This window comes from Amblyraja radiata, chromosome 19, assembly GCF_010909765.2.
Source record: "Amblyraja radiata isolate CabotCenter1 chromosome 19, sAmbRad1.1.pri, whole genome shotgun sequence".
Lineage (NCBI taxonomy): Eukaryota > Metazoa > Chordata > Chondrichthyes > Rajiformes > Rajidae > Amblyraja > Amblyraja radiata.
Genome location: NC_045974.1, coordinates 6,076,707 through 6,096,858, shown reverse-complemented (window position 1 = coordinate 6,096,858; position 20,152 = coordinate 6,076,707). Strand labels below are relative to the sequence as shown.

At 42.7% G+C, this 20,152-nt stretch overlaps 1 protein-coding gene across 2 annotated transcripts in view; it reads right to left on the bottom strand.

The window, feature by feature from the left end:
• Positions 1-3,050, bottom strand: part of fbln1 (fibulin 1) — an 81,384-nt gene extending 78,334 nt beyond the window's left edge. For both annotated transcript variants that reach the window (XM_033037547.1, XM_033037548.1), the window contains exon 1: positions 2,716-3,050. In XM_033037547.1, the coding sequence (XP_032893438.1) occupies positions 2,716-2,776 (61 nt within the window). In that variant the 5' untranslated portion in view covers positions 2,777-3,050. The remainder of the gene's footprint in view (positions 1-2,715) is intronic.
• Positions 3,051-20,152: the final 17,102 nt, after the last annotated feature.

Below are 20,152 nucleotides of genomic sequence, written 5' to 3'. Positions count from 1 at the left end.
GTGAGGACACCGCTGCTGAGGGAAAGAACAAAGGAGGACCCGGCTTGGGTGAACCACCATGAGGGAGGGGGAAGCTTTTTGTGTTTATCTTCGGTTTAAACCAGCATCTGCAGTTCTTTCTTACACATTCCTGTAGCCTGAATACAAATCGGAGGTTTATACTATATATGGAAATACTATCAAGAATCCCTTAATGAACAATGCTACGCTAACGAATTACAGATTTAACAACATTTTCATATTAATTGCAACACAAAGGTGGCAATTTAGCACATTGAATTCATGCTGGCTCCAAGTAGGGTAATTCCATCAGTCAATTTCCATTTATCTTATTCCCCAGTAAGCTTGCAACTAATCCTCTTTTACACGCCCCTGGCCACCAGGCCAGCGGTGGAACCTCACGCCCCGGTCATCGCGGGCCAACGAAGTCCGCAGTCACCGGTGCTTGGCCGTCGGCCGAGTTAGCGGCTGGGGCCTGGGTCGGCGCCACGGATGCGTCTGGGGAGGATCCGGCGATGATAGTGGAGAGGTTGATGACGGCGCCGACTGATGGACGAGGGCGGACATGCAGAAGCCGCTGCTGAGGGAATTAACAAAGGGGGACCCGGCATGGGGGGGTCCACCGTGAAGGAGGGGGAAGAGCAATGGGGCCCCCCCACCCCGGGTCCTCATTGTTCCTTCCCTCAGAAAAAGAATCTCACTGTCACGTGACAAATGTGACAATAAAGTATTCAATTCAAATTCAATTCAATTCTATCCATGTACCTGTCTAAATGGAGGTGACATTTCAAGTTGGGAGTCTAAAGAAGGATCCCGACTCGAAACATTGCCTACGATTCCTTGAAAGTTACAATGCTGCCTGACCTATAGAGTTACTCCAGCACTTTGTGTTTTGCTTCTGCAGTTCCTTGCTTCTTTGTGCATACATATCGTCTGAAGGACAAGACTCGAGATCAGAAACTAGAACATTTATCAGGGCAAACAATTTTTTAAGCATCTGCTAAGCTGAATTCCAAATTTCCCAGCCAGAAATCTTACAGGCCATTACAGCATAGGATTTTTTCCCTCAAAAGTTAAGATTTGAAGCTCATATATGGAAGACTGTGAAAAGTAAGAGCTTATTTTTCTTCTGGTGCTTGACACCAACAAAAACAGTGCATGAAAACATCATACAACATCTATTTTCTGTATGCTTAAATAATAGCACGAACTCTATGTCACAATATTTGGGAATTTCATTGTGCTGCCATACCAAACATGACCATTCCGTTTATCGTGATTAAAAGAAGCTGCATCAGAAAAATATGCTCGTATGGCGTCCGAAGAGAAGTTATCAAAGTAAATACATAAGACAAATTGAACAAAAACAGCCACAAAGTGCTGGAGTAACTCAGCGAGTCACTGGAGATCATGGAGAACAATTAAATAAAATATTATTGATAATAATATTGATATATACCAGATATATCATGCAACAAAGGCTTTTCACTGTACCTCGGTACACATGACAATAAACTAAACTAAATATTACAAATCCTGATCATGGACTGGAGAGCAGATAATGCACAACTATCACAATTAATAAGCCATCATGAATGCCTAATTCAAATTTTTGAAAATTATGTTTGGATTCACTTGGATACTACCACACAAGCTGATCAAGATCAGGTATTTGATTAATTTCTGCATTGTAACTTTCAAGGAAGCATTGGCTTTTCTAAAGAAACTGAAACTCAGATTTGCTTTGCAGTATTTATGGGTTTGTTGCTTTACAGGCATGATAATGCCTCAAGGAGCAAACAGATTTACACTCGGAGGCTGTACAGGTGACTATTGCTTTGGGTGGGGGCAAAGAGCTTTACAAGTTATGCAATTTCTTAGATAAACACAAAATGCTGGAGTCATAATTCAGACTGAAGAAGGGTCTCGACCCAAAATGTCACCCATTCCTTGTATGCAGAGATGCTGCCTGTCCCGCTGAGTTACTCCAGCATTTTATGTCTATCTTCGGTGTAAATCAGCATCTGGAGTTCCTTATATAATTCCTTTGCTGTCTGGCAAATAAATCATTTGGTACAGCATAACAATAAATTGCACAAAGCATAGTTATTACATATTCATCAAGCCATTTGCAAGGCTTGAAACATAAGTAGGTATTCTATAAGCAAAAACATCTTTGGTTAAATTAAATTCTAGCCCGGACACATTGTGAGGTTCTGACTGAGAATTAAAAATGATAAATAAAATAGCAATCAGAGAAACTAATTTATATTACAGATACAAGTAAGTTGACTGATGTATAAATGGAGAAGATCTTACACAATACAATACAATACAATTTATTTGTTGTCATTTGAACCCAGAGGTTCAAACGAAATTTGGTTTCTGCAGTCATACAAACAAGAAGGGCCTCCAAAAACCAGATTTTTTCTGAAATACCCACAAAGTTGAAGAAATAGTCGTAAATCACAATTTAAAACATTTTGAAGTATAAATCAGCTGCATCGACTGCTTGATCAAAAATATACAATACGATTTTAACTATTGCAGTAAACTGCCAAAGGCCACAATGTATTTCCTGCAATAGACTTTGATTATCTGTGTCCTTTTCAAATAGGTAACAAAGGAGCTCTGTTTCTGACTGCCAGCAGCCAGCCAGCATGTTTTCAGACGATAGAGCTATGAAAGTACTAGCTGCAATGAATTTTCTCTTACCTTGTAGTCTGAATAGTAACAGACTGAGCAATATTTTCAAAATTCTGGCTGGGAGATCCATGAAGCTGTAAACTGGGAAACTTTCTGTCACAGTTTTTAAAAGAACAAAGATGCCAAATTCTGTTCTTTCTCTTAAATAAAATCTTCCTCTTCGTTCGTTCTCTCTCTTCTTTCGTTCCTTCTCTGCTTTCTACTGCAGTCCTAACTGAAGCTGCATCTGACCACAACTCCTTAATGAAAAAAACCCCACAGGATTTACTTTGAAGGTCTGGCCCTTTCCAAAAGAGATTCCTTAGCAATTAGCCTGTAAGATTTCTGGCCGGGGAGCTCAGCCAGGGAGGTGGGGGGGGGGGGGGGTTGCAAGGCTTCACTGCAGCAGTGATGCTGTTGCTGTTAATTTACCAGCGCGTTTATCAACTTCCCTCTTCTAACCATCAGAGTAATGAATGTTTCATTGGAATACCAAATTCCAACATAATAGCTACATTTCCTTTAATTTGGTCAGATTAAAGGCATTGGATTATTGGTGTTCTGTTAAGGGCCTGTCCCACTGTACAAGGTAATTCAAGAGTTCTCCCGAGTTTAAAAATAAATCAAACTCGTGGTAAGCACGTAGAATTTGCATAGCGGGTCCGTCGGCGCTCGAGACGTCTCTTAGCGGCTCGCAACGCTAATGGCAGGTACTCGGGGAACGTGGTAAGCTCGTGAAGACTCGTGAAGATTTTTCAACATGTTCAACAGAACACTAACATGTTGAAAAATATCCACAAGAACCCCGAGTACCTACGAGCGGCTTTAAACCGTAATTCTCCGAGTTCGAATCATGGGAAACTTGGGAGAACTCTTGAATTAGCTCGTACAGTGGGACAGCCCCATTAGTAAGCATCTAACATGATATTCTCCATCATGTAATTGTGCAATAAACCAAGACTTGAATAACTTTTCTGAACTAATGCAGCAGTCTCCAACTATAAGACAATTAGCAAAATATGGCGTCGATATTAACCTCTTCCTCTACCCCAAGTTAATACGTAGCAGGATGTCAAGAAGGTTAAAAGTTAAAACAGGAACATGCATGTGTCCTGTCTTGAAAAAGTGGCAAATTTTATTTAAAAAACTTAAATGAGGGTCTCATAGATTAATTCAGAGTTTGATTTAGATTTAACAATCTGCCAGTGACTAATCAGTTGGAGAGAAATTAAAGTCTAAGTTGAGGACTCAGGGAAGATGTAACTTCAAAAAGTCATGAAGTTATAGAATTAAACAGCACAGAAACAGAAGGTACACAAAATTGCTGGGGAAACTCAGCGGGTGCAGCAGCATCTATGGAACGAAGGAAATAGGCGACGTTTCGGGCCGAAACCCTTCTTCAGACAGCACAGAAACAGACCCTTCTGCCCACAATGTCAGTGCCAGCCATTAAGCGTCTATCATTACTGGTCCTTTTATCTTATCTAGATGCTGCATAAAAGTTGAAACTACCTGCCTCCATCACGTGTACTCCTGCATCACAGTCAAACACACATGTATTAAAAACCTTCTGGCAACATCAAATTGAACTTTGAGAACATGACAGTGGGACATTTTGCAATATAGCTTGTTCTGATCCTCAGTCAGTGGCAATCATAATAAAGTCAATTTTCCATAGTATTTCCTTTTGTTAATTTTGTTATAGAAGGATTTCAGAATTAAATTAACATAAAGTGAACAGTTGCCTGAGCTTACTCAGCAAAGCAAATTTTTAGTTTAGTTCAATTTATTGTCACGTGTCCCGAGGTACAGTGAAAAGCTTTTTGTTGCGTGCTATCCAGTCAGCATAAACTTGTCTGATAGAAACTATCTCCTCGTTTTGCTAACGTAATGGAATTTAAAGGAAATACAGATATAATTCAATTCTTAAAGCACAACATCACTAAATTATTATTCTACCTAATGATTTATGATATTGAAAAATATTTGACTTTTCATACTACTGGATTTCAGTTTCATTGAGTTTTAGGTAGGTAATCTTCTGTTCCCTTGTCATAGTTCACAATTATCAAAAACTGAGCACCTTCTACCAATCCAAGTGTGTATTAATGTTAGGACACCAAACATTAAAAGGCATCTTTCCTCTAACTCCTTTCTTCTTCTGAGACAGTCACTTGGGATTAAGTTTAAGAGGCCAACATTGGAGCAACAGACACAAGTGGGGAAGGTGGTAACTGACAGTGTTGGTGGTGGTTTCAGAAATGATCCGCTTCTTACATAGGCCTCTGTATGCTTCACGTGAAGTAATTTATTGCCTTGAGGTTCTCAATACTACACCGAATACTACTACTCCACTTTGACTAGTTTTTACCCACACGCAATCCGAATTCTGAACACACTATGATAACAGCACATATCCTCCCCATGCATGTACTGTATATTGTATGATGTGTTTTATGTTATGTTTGACGGGAATCAGCCTACCTTGTAACATCCTGTACTGAACCTGAATTCCACCAGCTTGACTGTGTGTTCATTAAATAATCTAATCTAATCTAATCTATTAGCCAAAGGTTCCCAGGAGTCAGCGGGTATTTTGCAAACTTGGCTTATCTCGGAATCTTTTTCTCTGTCCATCTGATAATCTTTTCCCACGGCTGAGCTCAGAATAAAGTACTTGTTTGGGAGTCTTGATTTGGGTAAATGAAGAATGGAACCTGCCCAGTGTAGTTTACAGAGTGTAACTAGACCCTTGGTACTGGGGATATTGATCTAGGAGAGCACGTTGTCGTGTGTTTGCTTATTCTTCCAGTGAATTTGCAGGATTTTGCAGAGATGGTATTGATAGATTATTTTGTGTTTAGTCTTATGTTAGCTCAGTATTTCTTACCCAGTTTGCCAGGCATTTCCCATTAACAACTGATTACACAATTCCAGAAGCATAATGTGCTGCTAATTATTCCCATTAAAGTCATTCAAACTCATCAACTACAAAAGACATTGAAGATAGACATAAAGTGCTGGTATAACTCACTGGGCAGCATTTCTGAAGAAAATGGGTGACGTTTTGGGACCCTTCTTTTTTGTTCTTCGCGTCCCCCCTCCACTTTCCCACCTACTAAAAACTAACATGCACTTCTCTCTTCCAGTCTAACAAATGTCTGTGCTGCATCCAAAACATTGACTGTTTCTCTTTCCACAGATGCTGCCTGGCCTATTCCCGTATTTTCCTGCATTTGTTTCAGTTTTTCAACACACAAAACTCAAAGCCCACATCAAACACATAGTTATAAAAATAGAATAATGATCATCTTTCATTACAACATTTCTATATTAATTTTTCCAATTGTCTCCAATAATGTCTCCTAATTTGAGGAAGGACATCCTTGGTTCACGAGATTGATCCCTGGGACCCCAGGTCGTTCCGGTTGGAGGCCGCTCCATGGTGCTAGGCCCCAACGACAACAGAGACCCAACAGGGAAAAGGTCGGGTCACCCGTACAGGTAAGAGATTTAAAAATGTCCCCCACACCTAACCCCCCCTCCGCCCCCCACATATATACAGCTAAAAACAATATAAAAACCACAACAAACTATACATTCAACAGGACAAAAATTAAAAAAAGACAGACGGACTGCAGAGACCGCTGCAATGTCGGTCACGCTGCTCACACCGCCAGAGATACTCTCAGCCTACATTTCCAACACGTCTTAACTTCCGCTCCAGTGTCACAATGTCTTTTGGAAATAGGTGCCAAAACGGACTGTATTTAATAAATTAGGATATATAAAATAACAATCTTAATTTTATAATAATTTTGTGTTGTTTAAAAAGAAAAAAACAAGTTTGCTTTCCTAACAGCCCTATGACAGTGAGTATGAACCCAGCGATAGCAATCAGTGATCACTCTCAAACTTTTCTCCTCTTGTTTGCCTTTAACCTTTAACCAATCCACGTTATATCCATCAGATTTATTATTTAAAGCTGCATGCATAGTTTAATCACTTCCTTACAAGGCCATTTGCTTAGATTTGTCAATTCCCCAATCTATTTAAATCGAATTACAGTTTATTTCCACTCCCCATGTTGGAACTCATCATACAATATTGTTACGTAGTTGAGTGATGGAAATAAATATTGGGAGAACGGGAAGGGCCCTTGGGCGTCATTTGCGTGTAATTTACACTACTTCATTTACTTGTCACGACGCACTACGCGCACGTCGTGCCACGCACGTGATGCACACGTGGTGCGCTTTACGCCCGCATGGTGCGCTTTACGCCCGCATGGTGTATGGTGACGTAGGCAGTGTCGCGCGCGACGCCCCAGGATTTTGGGATGTACAAAATCTTTACACGCCATCTGCGTGACGCGCAAATGACGCCCAAGTGAGACAGGTCCTTAACATTTTCACTATCATGGTTTTACAGTATGGTCAAAGATCAAAATTACCCCCCGTAATTTTTAGAACCTAGAATGGAATACTGTTGGAAAATTGGATTCAATTGGAAAAATTAATATAGAAATGTTGTAATGAAAGATGATCATTATTCTATTTTTATAACTATGTGTTTGATGTGGGCTTTGAGTTTTGTGTGTTGAAAAACTGAAACAAATGCAGGAAAATACAGGAATAGATACAATGTCCACACCAAACATGATGCCAAATTAAACTAATTTCTCTGCCTGCACGTGATCCATATCCCTTCATTCCTTGCATATCATGTCAGCTTCACCTCTGGCGTTGAATTCTCGCTTTGTAAAAAAAAATGTCCCGCACATCTCCTTTAAACTTTGCCCCTCTCTTATGCCCTCTAGTCTGTGATACGTCCACCCTGGGAAAAAGGTTCTGACAGTTTACCCTGTCCATGTCTCTCATCATTTTACAAATTTCTATCAGATCTCCCCTCAGCCACCGACGCCCCAGAAAAAAACAATTCAAGTTTGTCCCAACTCTCCTTACAGCTAAAACCTTTTAATCCAGGCAATATTCTGGTAAGGGGTTAGTCTGAAGAAGGGTCTCGACCCAAAACGTCACCCATTCCTTCTCTCCAGAGATGCCGCCTGTCCCGCTGAGTTACTCCAGCTTTTTGTGTCAATATTCCGGTAAACCTCTTCTGCCACCTCTGCAACACCTCCACATCCTTTCTCTAACAAGGCAAAATTATCTAGATTGCAAATATTTTTTTCCTGTGGAGTTACAATATTAAAACAATGCAACTCATAACACACTTTTGTGTCTACTAATTAGGATGATAGCTCAAACCAATTTCTCTGATTTGTTCATGAGATTTAGCATAACTTACAACTGTTACACGGTTTAAGTTTAGTAGCATAAAATGTTGTGATTTTTGGAAACAGTAAAACACTGAATTTATAAGTTCTTACTTGGAAACAAAATATATGATATACTTAAAGGAAATGCAGGTAAAAAACATGCAGATTACATAACTTGTTTCAAACAGATGTTGAATGATAAGTTTTGCATAATTGCACCTACAGATTCTATACGTGTGCCTTGAAATGTCCTTGTATGTGATGGCAGATTCTATGACAATGGGACAATAGAAAATGAAAAATGAAGTTAGATAAAACTGAAAATTCACGATAGATTTATCAACATCTGAAAAAAAAATTAGAGACTTTAGAGATGGGAGCCAAGGGCATTTTTTGGATTGGTCTTGAACTTTTTAAGTTTTCCATTTAGTTTTTCCTTTAATTAGTACTTTCATTTGAAAGCGTAGAAGCAACTTGAATTTATAGACTTATGCCTACAGGCAAGAATCATTTCCCTCTGTGATTGAACTTTATAGCTTGCCTTTATAGATTTTAGATATAGACTTTAGAGATATAGTGTGTAAGCAGGCCCTTCGGCCCACTGTCTACGCCAACCAGCAATCACAGCAATTAGCACGATCCACAGCAATTAGCACTATCCTACACACTAGGGACAATTTACAACGTACAGCAGCCATTTACCCTACAAACCTGTACGTCTTTAGAGTGTGGGAGGAAACCGGAGCATCCGGAGAAATTCCACTCAGTCACAGGGAGAACGTAAAAACTCCGTGCAGATATTTATAAACATTCTTTGTTGTCTCCTGACGGTCATTACTATAGTACACTGCTATTTGTGGATGTTAGCTCTGTGAAATGAGCTGCCATCTTTACTATATCATGAGAGTGACTACACTTTAAAAGTGCTTCATAGTAAGGCACTTTGAGGTAAAACAAAAGAGACAAAGATCTTTAAACATGAATGCAGGGCTGCCAACTCTCACGCTTTCGGTGTGAGACTCACGCCCTGGAGCAATTTCTCACGCCCTCCCGCTCACGACCGAGTTCTCACGCTGAGTTCAGTCCCTGCGCAATTTGTCCCTTAGCGCCGCGTGCCAGGGATCTGTGCGGTCCGGGGAAGCGCGTCAGTTGGCGGCTGTGAGTGACGTTGCGCCTCTTCTCTTGGTTGGATGTGCAGCTGCTGACTGCACATCCAACCAAGCAGCCGGAGATGGAACTAACCAGGTGAATCAGTTGTAAAACCTGGGGGGGGGGGGGGGGGGGAATTGTTTTTTTTCCAATTCATTTTTGCAGGGTCGGGGCAGGCGAGCCGACCTGAGAACTGCGGACAGTGCGAGTGTCCCGGGCCGTCGGAGGCGTCTGAAGCGCCGCTGCCGCGAGAGTCTCTGTGCCGAAGGGACAGACTCTCAAAGGGAGGTGGAGGGAGAGAGAGAGAGGGGGGGAAGGAGACAGGGAGACAGTGGGGAGAGAGAGGGGGGTGAGAGGAGAGAGAGGGGAGAGACAGGGGGTGAGTGAATGGAGAGAGAGAAGAGGGAGAGGGGAAAGAGGTAGGGAAGAAAGGGGGGAGAGTGAGGTGGGAGGGGGGAAGAGAGAGAGAGGAGTGAGAGGGACGAAAGAGGGAAGAGAGAGAGGGGGTGGAGAGTAGGGAGAGAGAGGGGGAGAGAGAGGGGTGGTAAAGAGAGGGGTGGTAAAAGAGAGAGGGGGGGAAGAGGGAGAGGGGGAAGGAGAGAAGAACGGGGGAAAGAGAGAGAGAGGGGGGGGGCAAAGAGAAAGAGGAGATAGAGACATAGGAGAAAGAGAGGGAGGGGAGAGAGAGCCAGGGGGAGAGTGAGGTGGGAGGGAGTATGAGGGGAGGAGAGGGAGAGAGGAGGAGAGAGGAGGAAAGAGAGATGTGTGAGAGAGAGAGGAGAGGAGAGAGGAGAGAGAGAGAGCGAGAGGAGAGAGAGGAGAGAGAGAGAGAGAGAGAGAGGGAGAGAGAGAGGAGGATGAGTGGAGAGGAGGGGGAGATAGGGAGAGGAGAAGAGGAGGCAGGAGGGAGAGGTGTGGAGGAGAGGAGGGAGAGGGGGAGAGAGAGGGGAGAGAGGGGAGAGGGGAGAGAGGGAGGGAGGGGCGCGAGGGGCAGAGAGAGGGGGGGAGAGAAGAGGGGGAGAGAGAAGGATGAGAGGGGAGAGAGAGTTAGGGGAAAGAGGGGAGGGAGAGGGGGGAGAGGAGAGAGGGGGAGAGTGAGGTGGGATGGGGAAGTGTGAGGTGGGATGGAGAGAGGGGGAAGAGAGAGAGAGGGGGGAGAGATGAGAGAGAGAGGGGGAGAGAGGAGAGAGAGGGGGAGAGAGGAGAGAGAGGGGGGGAGAGAGAGAGGAGAGAGAAGAGAGAGGGAATGGGAGAGAGTGAGAGGGGGAGACAGGGGAGAGAGAGGGGTGAGAGGAGAAACAGAGAGGGAGAGAGAGAGGGGAAAGAGAGATGGAGGGAGAGAGAGAGGGGGTTGAGAGGAGAGAGAGTGCATCCTGGAGGACAACCAGTGGCTGCTGGAAGTAAGTACCAAGCACTGGGTAGAAACGGTGGAAGATTGTGGACTTCAAATGGGGGTGGTTGGAGAAAGCATCCTGCTTGCCTGCTAGATTTTCACTTACTGTAACTGCAGGAAAAATGTTCCCGATGTTGGGGGCGTTCAGAACCATGGGTCACAGTTTAAGAATAAAGGGGGGGCCAGTTAGGACTGAGATGAGAACAAACTTTCTTCACGCAGAGAGTTGTGAATCTGTGGAATTCTCTGCCACAGAAGGCAGTGCAGGCCAATTCACTGGATGTTTTCAAGAGAGAAATACATTTAATTCTTGGGGCTAACAACATCAAGGGATATGGGGAAAAAAGAGGAAAGAGGTACTGATTTTAGATGAATAGCCATGATCATATTGAATGGCAGTGCTGGCTCGAAGGGCCGATGGCCTATTCCTGCACCTATTTTCTATGTTTTTATGCTTGAGTATATGGCAATAAAACTCGATCACTTGATTTTGAATCATTCATGCATGGTGGAGGTATAATGTAGTCATAGAGTGATACAGTGTGGAAACAGGCCCTTCGGCCCTTCGGCGCAACTTGCCCACACCCGCCAACATGTCCCAGCTATGCTACCTGCTTTTGGTCCATACCTCCAAACCTGTCCTATCCATGTAGCAGTCTAACTTTTTCTTAAATGTTGGGATGGTCCCTGCCTCAACTACCTCCTCTGGCAGCTTGTTTCATACACCCATCACCCTTTGTGTGGATAAAGTTACCTCTTAAAAATACAAAAAACATTGAAATCATACTTCTACAGTGCACTAAAACATGATTTTAATACATCAAATTTCAAAAGGTTCCTACCTTTGGAGGGGGGACATCCTTCTTCCACACCCTCTCCCCACTCGGTTGCTCCACTCCACTCCACCCCCAAAGCCAGTGGTCAGTGATCGCACAGCCTCCCCCCTTTCAAAAACGCTCCAATCCAATTTAAAGCATATATATTGTATTCAAGTGTAAGTTAAAAGACTCGCTGCAGTATGCACCATATTGCACAATTCCAATGGGAGGGGGAAGTTTAAAAAAAATGGTAGGCGCCTGGATTGTGTTGCCTGGGAAAGTGGTGGAAGCAAATGCGATAGCAATGTTTAAGAGGCATTCGACAAACACGTGAACAGGCATGGAATAAAGATAAATAGAAATTAGCATTGTGATCAACACAGACATTGTAAGCTGAGGGGCCTTTAATTTTGCTGCGCTGTTCTATGTACTACAGCATGTTAGAAACATCTGAAGGCAACTAAAGGGGATGGGAGACATGCAAGTGTAATCTTACAATAGAGACAAAACAAAAAGATGTTTTTGAAAGACCATGAACTTCATTCTTGCCTCTCAGCGGAAAAACAAGTGCAAGATTATCAATTTTTAGTTAAGTTAGGTTAGGTTTAATATGGTCATGTGTACTGAGGTACAGTGAAAATATTTTGTGTGCTATCCAATTAATTATGTTCACCTTCACACACATGGCTCTATATCCTGAATATATATATATATATATATATATATATATATACTAGACCAAGTGGGACCCGTTGGGTCCCTGTCACACGGGAGGTCTGGTCCCCCAACGAAACCCGTTCCCCAAATGCAATATTCCACCACTCACCCGTTCCCACAACGCAAACTGATCCCCCAACGCAATATTCCACCACTCACCCATAGCCCCGAACTGCGCGGGGGCGGCTCATTTCCCCTTATCTCCCAGCATTCCCTCCCCCTCCTCTTCATCCTCCCTCTTTATAAACTTTAAAAAAAATGCATGTCATTGCTGCCAGGGCTTTAAAAAAAAATTCCAATTACACTTCCCCTGTCTCCCACAGCACTCCCTCCCCCTCCTGTTCAGCCTCCCTCTGCCAGGACTCAATGTTCTGTGATTGCAACATTGTTGCAAATGAGATCCCATAGTGACATCATAGCTGTAACTGCCAGCATTTTTTGTAAACTTAAAAATGTGATAACCTGTAAAATATAACATCAATGTGAACGAAAATTATTGAAAACACACCACAGGACAATTGTGAGTAAGGTGGTACAAACATTGTAGTGCTATTGTGTACCGTTTTGGCATGTTCAGGATCTCATTCACTCACTAACTCACAGACATTCAAACAAACAAGAGGAGAGTTTTTGTAATATCTATACACTAGACCAAGTGGGACCCGTTGGGTCCCTGTCACACGGGAGGCCTGGTCCCCCAACGTAACCTATTCCCCCAACGCAATATTTGACCACTCACCCATAGCCCCCACGGGAGGCTTAGTCCCCCAACGCAACCCGTTCCCCAACGCAATATTCCACCACTCACCCGTTCCCCCAATGCAAGCCGTTCCCCCAACACAATATTCGACCACTTACCCATAACCCCCATGGAAGGCATGGTCCCCCAACGCAACCCGTTCCCCAAAGCAATATTCCACCACTCACCCAACTGCGCATGGGCCGCTCATATCCCCTTATTCACCCTCCTTCATTAAACTTTAAAAAAAATAAAAAAACTGCACTTGCTTGGTGCCATGACTCAGTGTGGTGTGATTTGCAACATTGTAGCCGGTGAGACTCAGTGTCCTGGGATTTGTAACATTGTAGCCAGCAGGGCAACCAATTGGATTTGGAATTTGAAGTTTAATAAATAACTTGTAAAATATACCATCAATCTGAACGAAACTGATAAAACACACCACAAGACAATTGTGAGTAAGGTGGTCCAAAAATTGTAGCGCTATCGTGTACCGCTTTGGCGTAATTCAGGACATCACCGACGCGCAGGCAGACAAGATGAGAGTTTTTGTAATATATATATCTATCTATATTACTAAAACTCAGTTCTTGACCGCTTTTCCCGATCTGTGCTGCGATTTCCGAGAGAACGCCGCCACCTACGGCCGTCATTTTTGGCCACCTCCCTCAGAGCCCCGCTCTGCCGCATGTGTGCCGAGGATTTTCCCCCTCGATTAAATATGACCGAGATATTAATGATTTTACATCATTCCCCATTCTCTCTGCTGCCCCCGCTGGCGGCAGGGGAGGGAGGGGCTATAAAACCCGGAAGCATCCCGCTTCAATCACTTTCTTCCCGACCACGAAGTGAAAGGGTCACGGCTCTCTGAGCTGCAGCTCTGCTCCCAGGTGAGTGCTTTTTCAGCCAATTGATATGTATGTTATTCACCATGCTCTGAAGTTTCTTGGCATTTTGTTGGAAAGAGTTTGTATATTTGTCTACTATCTATATTGTGTTTGAACTGTGAATTGAAAATAAAAAGCATTTGCATTTGTATATTTGTCTATCTATATTGTGTTTGAACTGTGAATTGAAAATAAAAACCATTTGCATTTGTATATTTGTCTATATTGTGTTTGAACTGTGAATTGAAAATAAAAACGATTTGCATTTGTATATTTGTCTATCTACATTGTATTTGAACTGTGAATTGAAAACAAAAACCATTTGTATATTTGTCTATCTACATTGTGTTTGAACTGTGAATTGAAAATAAAAAGCATTTGCATTTGTATATTTGTCTATCTATATTGTGTTTGAACTGTGAATTGAAAATAAAAACCATTTGTTATTGATATAAAGCGTTTTGCAAATTTGTTTCTCTTGGGTTTTAAAATGGTTGCACCGGTTTTCAGGTAACTAAAGCATGATGTCTATTGTGTTTGAAATGGTGATGTAAATTGAAATGCATTTGTTGCAACGTTTTCAGGCGAGTAATGCGCGAAAGAAGCTTTTTATTTCGACCAGAACTGTGTTTAAATTTAAAATCGGCGCTCATTTTGTGATTTTGGCGGTTGCAAGATGGCGGCGATGACGTCATTTCCGGCGATCGGGAAGCCGGCGGCGATGACGTCATTTCCGGTCGGAGGCAAGATGGCGCTGAAGACGGAGTGCACGAGGTGTTGAATAATTCTACAGAACTGGTAAGTGTTTGTGCATCCACAGCGGCAATTGTGTTTCAGCTACAGACTACAACAGGATTTGAAGATTCGTTCAAATATTCGGCTGCTTTCTCTATGGTAAGTCTGTGTTTGTTGGACGTTATTTAAAAGCAGCATTTTGTTTCAGCAAAAGACTCTACAGCACGATTTGAATATTTGTTTTGCACAGTGTATTTTAGTGTTGTGTGTGTGAATGTGTGTGTGTGTGAATATATATGTGTGTGTGAATATATATATGTGTGTGTGTGAATATGTGTGTGCATATTTATATGTGTGTGTGTGTGAATATTTATATGTGTGTGTGTGTGAATATATGTGTGTGTGTGAGTGTATATATGTGTGTGTGAATATATATATGTGTGTGTGAATATATATATGTGTGTGAATATATATATGTGTGTGAATATATATATGTGTGTGAATATATATATGTGTGTGAATATATATATATGTGTGTGTGTGAATATATGTGTGTGTGTGTATATATGTGTGTGTGTGAATATGTGTGTGTGTGGGTGAATGAATATATGTGTGTGTGACTGTGTGTGTGAATGTGTGTGTGAATATATGTGTGTGTGTGTGTGAATATGTGTGTGTGTGTGAATATGTGTGTGAATATATATATGTGTGTATGTGAATATATATGTGTGTGAATATGTGTGTGAATATAATAATAATAATAATAATAATAAATTTTATTTATGGGCTCCTTTCAAGAGTCTCAAGGACACCTTACAAAAATTGAGCATGTAGAGGAAAAACATGTAAGGGGAATGAAATAAATAGTAGAGACATGACTAGTACACAAAGTAAAGACAGAATTCAATACAAAACACAGTATGAGGCAATTAATGTACAGATGAAAAGGGACGGGGACGTGGGGCTAAGGATAGGCAGAGGTGAAGAGATGGGTCTTGAGGCGGGACTGGAAGATGGTGAGGGACACGGAATTGCGGATCAGTTGGGGGAGGGAGTTCCAGAGCCTGGGAGCTGCCCTGGAGAAGGCTCTGTCCCCAAAACTGCGGAGGTTGGACTTGTGGATGGAGAGGAGACCGGCTGATGTGGATCTGAGGGACCGTGAGGGTTGGTAGGGGGAGAGGAGGTCAGTGAAATATGGGGGGGCCAGATGGTGGAGGGCTTTGTAGGTGAGGACCAGGATTTTGTAGGTGATCCGGTGGGAGATGGGAAGCCAGTGAAGTTTTTTGAGGACTGGAGTGATGTGATGCCAGGATTTGGTGTGGGTGATCGGGCGGCTGCGTTCTGGACCAGTTGGAGTCGGTTGATGTAGGTGGAGCTGATGCCAAGGAGAAGTGAGTTGCAATAGTCCAGTCAGGAGGAGATGAAGGCATGGATGAGGCTTTCAGCAGCAGGCGGTGTGAGAGAGGGTCTGAGTTTGGCGATGTTGCGGAGTTGAAAGAAGGAGGTTTTAATGACATGGCGGATGTGAGGCTCAAGGGAGAGGGTGGAATCAAAGATCACGCCAAGGTTGCGGGCCTGGGGAGATGGGGAGACAGTGGTGCCGTCGATGGTGAGAGTGGGGTTATTGATTTTGCTGAGTGTGGCTTTGGAGCCTATGAGGAGGAATTCTGTCTTATCGCTGTTGAGTTTGAGGAAATTATGTTGCATCCAGGTTTTTATAGCTGACAAACAGGAGTTGATATGGGAGAGGGGGGGGGGGGGGGTTGTGGGGGGATTTGGTGCCAAGGTAAATCTGGGTGTCATCAGCGTAACAGTGGAAGTCCAGATTGAAGTGGCGGAGTATCTGACCAAGGGGGAGGATGTAGATGTGTGTGTGTGAATATGTGTGTGTGAATATGTGTGTGTGTGCATATTTATGTGTGTGTGTGTGAGTGTATATATGTGTGTGTGAATATATATATATGTGTGTGTGAATATATATATGTGTGTGTGTGAATATATATATATGTGTGAATATATATATGTGTGTGTGCGAATATATGTGTGTGTGTGAATATATGTGTGTGTGTGTGAATATGTGTGTGTGTGTGAATATGTGTGTGTGTGAATATGTGTGTGTGTGAATGTGAATATGTGTGTGTGTTTGTGTGAATATGTGTGTGTGTGTGAATATGTGTGTATGTGTGAATATATATGTGTGTGTGAATATATATGTGTGTGAATATATATGTGTGTGAATATGTGTGTGTGAATATATGTGTGTGTGTGTGTGTGTGTATGTGTGAATATATATGTGTGTGAATATATATATGTGTGTGTGAATATATATGTGTGTGTGAATATATATGTGTGTGTTTGAATATATATGTGTGTGAATATATATGTGTGTGTGTGTGTGTGTGAATATATATGTGTGTGTGTGTGTGTGAATATATATGTGTGTGAGAATATATATGTGTGTTTGCGTGAGTGTGTGTGTGTGAATAGGGGGTTGGACGTAAGGTCACACGGTAATAGGACTTGACGCACGGAGCCGCTCAATCCATCTGAAGACATCCGTCACTTCCAGTATATGTTATTAATGCAAGAAACGCGTACTTTCCTATCTGTTAAAAACCGCCAAAATGTTGAATTTGTGCTCTGAAACAAATTGTGGAAGTTGGGGTAAGTGTGAGAGACATGTACCCAACATTAGAATTCCAAACGTGAAATGAAATGTAGGTAAAGAGAAGCGAGAATTGAAGGGACAACATCAGCTAAATTGCTTGGTAAAGATTGGCTGTGCAGATATCGTTATTGAAAATATTGGAATTATCGTGTTTGCTCACTGCATTTCATCAACAGTAAGGCATTATTCGTGTTTTTTCTTGATTCCTTTGGTATCTAAAAATTCTCAGAAGTGATAAATCTGGCTGTAAATTTTTCTTCAGATGCGTTTTCATTTTGTACGTAAAAACCCACTTGAGTACCATGGGTGATTTATTTTAAAAAAATACAGCCAGATTTATCACTTCTGAAACTTTTTAGATGCCAAAGGAATCAAGAAAAAACACAAATAATGCTTTAGTGTTGATGAAATGTAGTGAGCAAACGGCCAATGTTCGCTAAGCACTCTGTTTGTTGTCCCTTCAGCTCTCACTTCTATCTACCGTCATTTCTCCTCACTTTTGGAATTCTGAAGTAGGCTAAATGTCTCACACGCTCATCCCGATTTCCATAATTATTTGCAGCGCAAAAATGGACATTTTCGGCGGGTTTTAACGGACCCGCTACGTTCAGATTCAGATTCAGATTCAACTTTAATTGTCGTTGTCAGTGTACAGTACAGAGACAACGAAATGCGGTTAGCATCTCCCAGGAAGATGGAGTTGGAAACAATGGTAAGTGCCTACTTGACGTACATCGCGTGTAATCCATTTGGTGTAGCGTAGCAACAGTACGGGTCATGGGTCGTGACCCGACTGCCGTGAAACCTCCCTCTGTGTGTGAATGTGTGTGTGTGTGTGAATATATATGTGTGTGTGTGTGTGTGAATATGTGTGTGTGTGAATATTTACGTGTGTGTGTGTGTGAATATGTGTGTGAGTGAATATGTGTGTGTGTGTGAATATGTGCGTGTGTCTATATGTGTGTACATGTGTGTGTCTGAATATGTGTGTGAGTGAATATGTGTGTGTGCGATTATATGTGTGTGTGCGTGATTATGTGCGTGTGTGAATATGAGTGTGTGTGCATATGTGTGAGTGCATGTGAATATATATGTGTGTGTGAAATAATATAATATTTCGTAGTTCAGAGCTTATTTGTTAAGTTTAATAGTGTGATGGCTGTCAGGAAGAAGCTGTTCCTCAATGTAGATGTTACAGTTTTCAGTTTACATAAGTCGGACGTGACTCCAGAAGTCGGGCATCAGTCAGTCCACAAGCTGTGAGAGTCAGTCCAAAGGCCATGAGTTAATCCCAAGGCAGTGAGTCCACAGGTCATGAGTAAATCGCTCACTGCCCCCTCTCCTCCACTGACACCTCAAGACGTTGCCCTCCGCCTGGCTATAGGATGCACCCCCTACTGAAGCCGTCCACATCCCCTGCATGAGGACACCCCCCCTTCTCATCAGTTCACGACAACCCCCGCCTGAAGCTGCCCTTGGCTGCACGACATTTACCACCCATAGGGCAGTGTCTTGAGGTGGGGGATGAGTCTGTATATATGTGTGTGTGATTAAGTCTGTGTGTGCGTGTGTGTGAGTGAGTGAGTCCGTGTGTATGAGTGTGTGTGTGTGTATGAGTCTATGTGTGTATGAGTCTATGTGTGTGTGTGTGGGTCTTTGTGTGAATGTGAGTGTCATTGAGTTTGTGTGTGCGTGAATCAGTGTTTGTGAATATGTGTATGAGAATGTGTGTGAGTGTGAATATGTGTGTGTATGTGTGAGAATGTGTGTGTGTGTGTGAATATGTGTGTGTGTGTACGTGTGTGTGTCTGAATGTGTGTGTGTGTGTGAATATGTGTGTGTGTGTCTGAATGTGTGTGTGTGTGTGAATATGTGTGTGTGTGTGTGTATGAATATATGTGTGTGAGTGCGTGTGAATATATATGTGTGTGTGTGTGTGTGTGAAATAATATAGTATTTCGTAGTTGAGCTTATTTGTTAAGTTTAATAGCGTGATGGCTGTCAGGAAGAAGCTGTTCCTCAATGTAGATGTTACCGTTTTAAGTTTACAAAAGTCGGACGTGACTCCAGAAGTCAGGCATCAGTCAGTCCACAAGCCGTGAGAGTCAGTCACTCTAAAGGGCATGAGTCAATCCCAAGGCAGTGAGTGAGTCCACAGGTTATGAGTAAATCGCTCACTGCTCCCTCTCCTCCACTGACATGCCCCACCTCCGCCTGGCTATAGGATGCACCCCCTACTGAAGCCGCCCTCATCCCCTGCATGAGCCCCCCCCATTTCTCATCAGCTCACGAGAACCCCCACCTGAAGCTGTGCCCCTCCCCTGGCTGCACAATGTTTACCACCCCCCACCCCACCCTGACAGCCCCAACCTCAAAAAAATGTTTTGCACAAAATCTTCAGTGTTCATTAACAACTGAAATTGTCTTTGGGCTGCTTTTTCAACATCATGTCAGGAAATGTTAGAGGTCAAGGTGATGTGGCTATTGCTGTAGTATCCTCTAGGATAGCAGCTACATTTCTGCCTGGTGGAAGAACGACACATTCTCGATTCAAGATACCCATCCAAGTGGCCGAGGATACATTGTGCAACATCGAGAAGAACTCTAAGACGGCACATTTCACGAAGCAAGTGAAAGTCATTGTTTGGGATGAATGTCCAATGATTAGGAGAGAATGCTTTGAAGTTGTGGACAGAACTCTTCCAGATGTCTTCAGCAACACCAAGCATTTTGGTGCCCCCCCCCCCCCCTGCCAGTACAGGCCTCAGTGACTGAGCTGCCAGCCCTCAGTGACTGAGCTGCCAGCCCAAAAATCCATTCCGCCCACAAACTCCATACTAGCCCTCTGGAAACCAGTACCTTTGGCCCAACATACTAGCTCAACAGAAATATGAAGGGAAATGTCAAAGGTTTCCTGAAGGATGGAACATCGCCCAAGAATGTTGTCATTAATAGCGTGCTTCGTTGAATGATGACTTCTGAGATAAATTCTCAGATTTTCCTTCTTAAAATCTGACCGCTGGCTTTCTCTATATTAAAATTGTCTCTTTTTATCAACAGGAAATAGTCATCAAGAGGCAGTG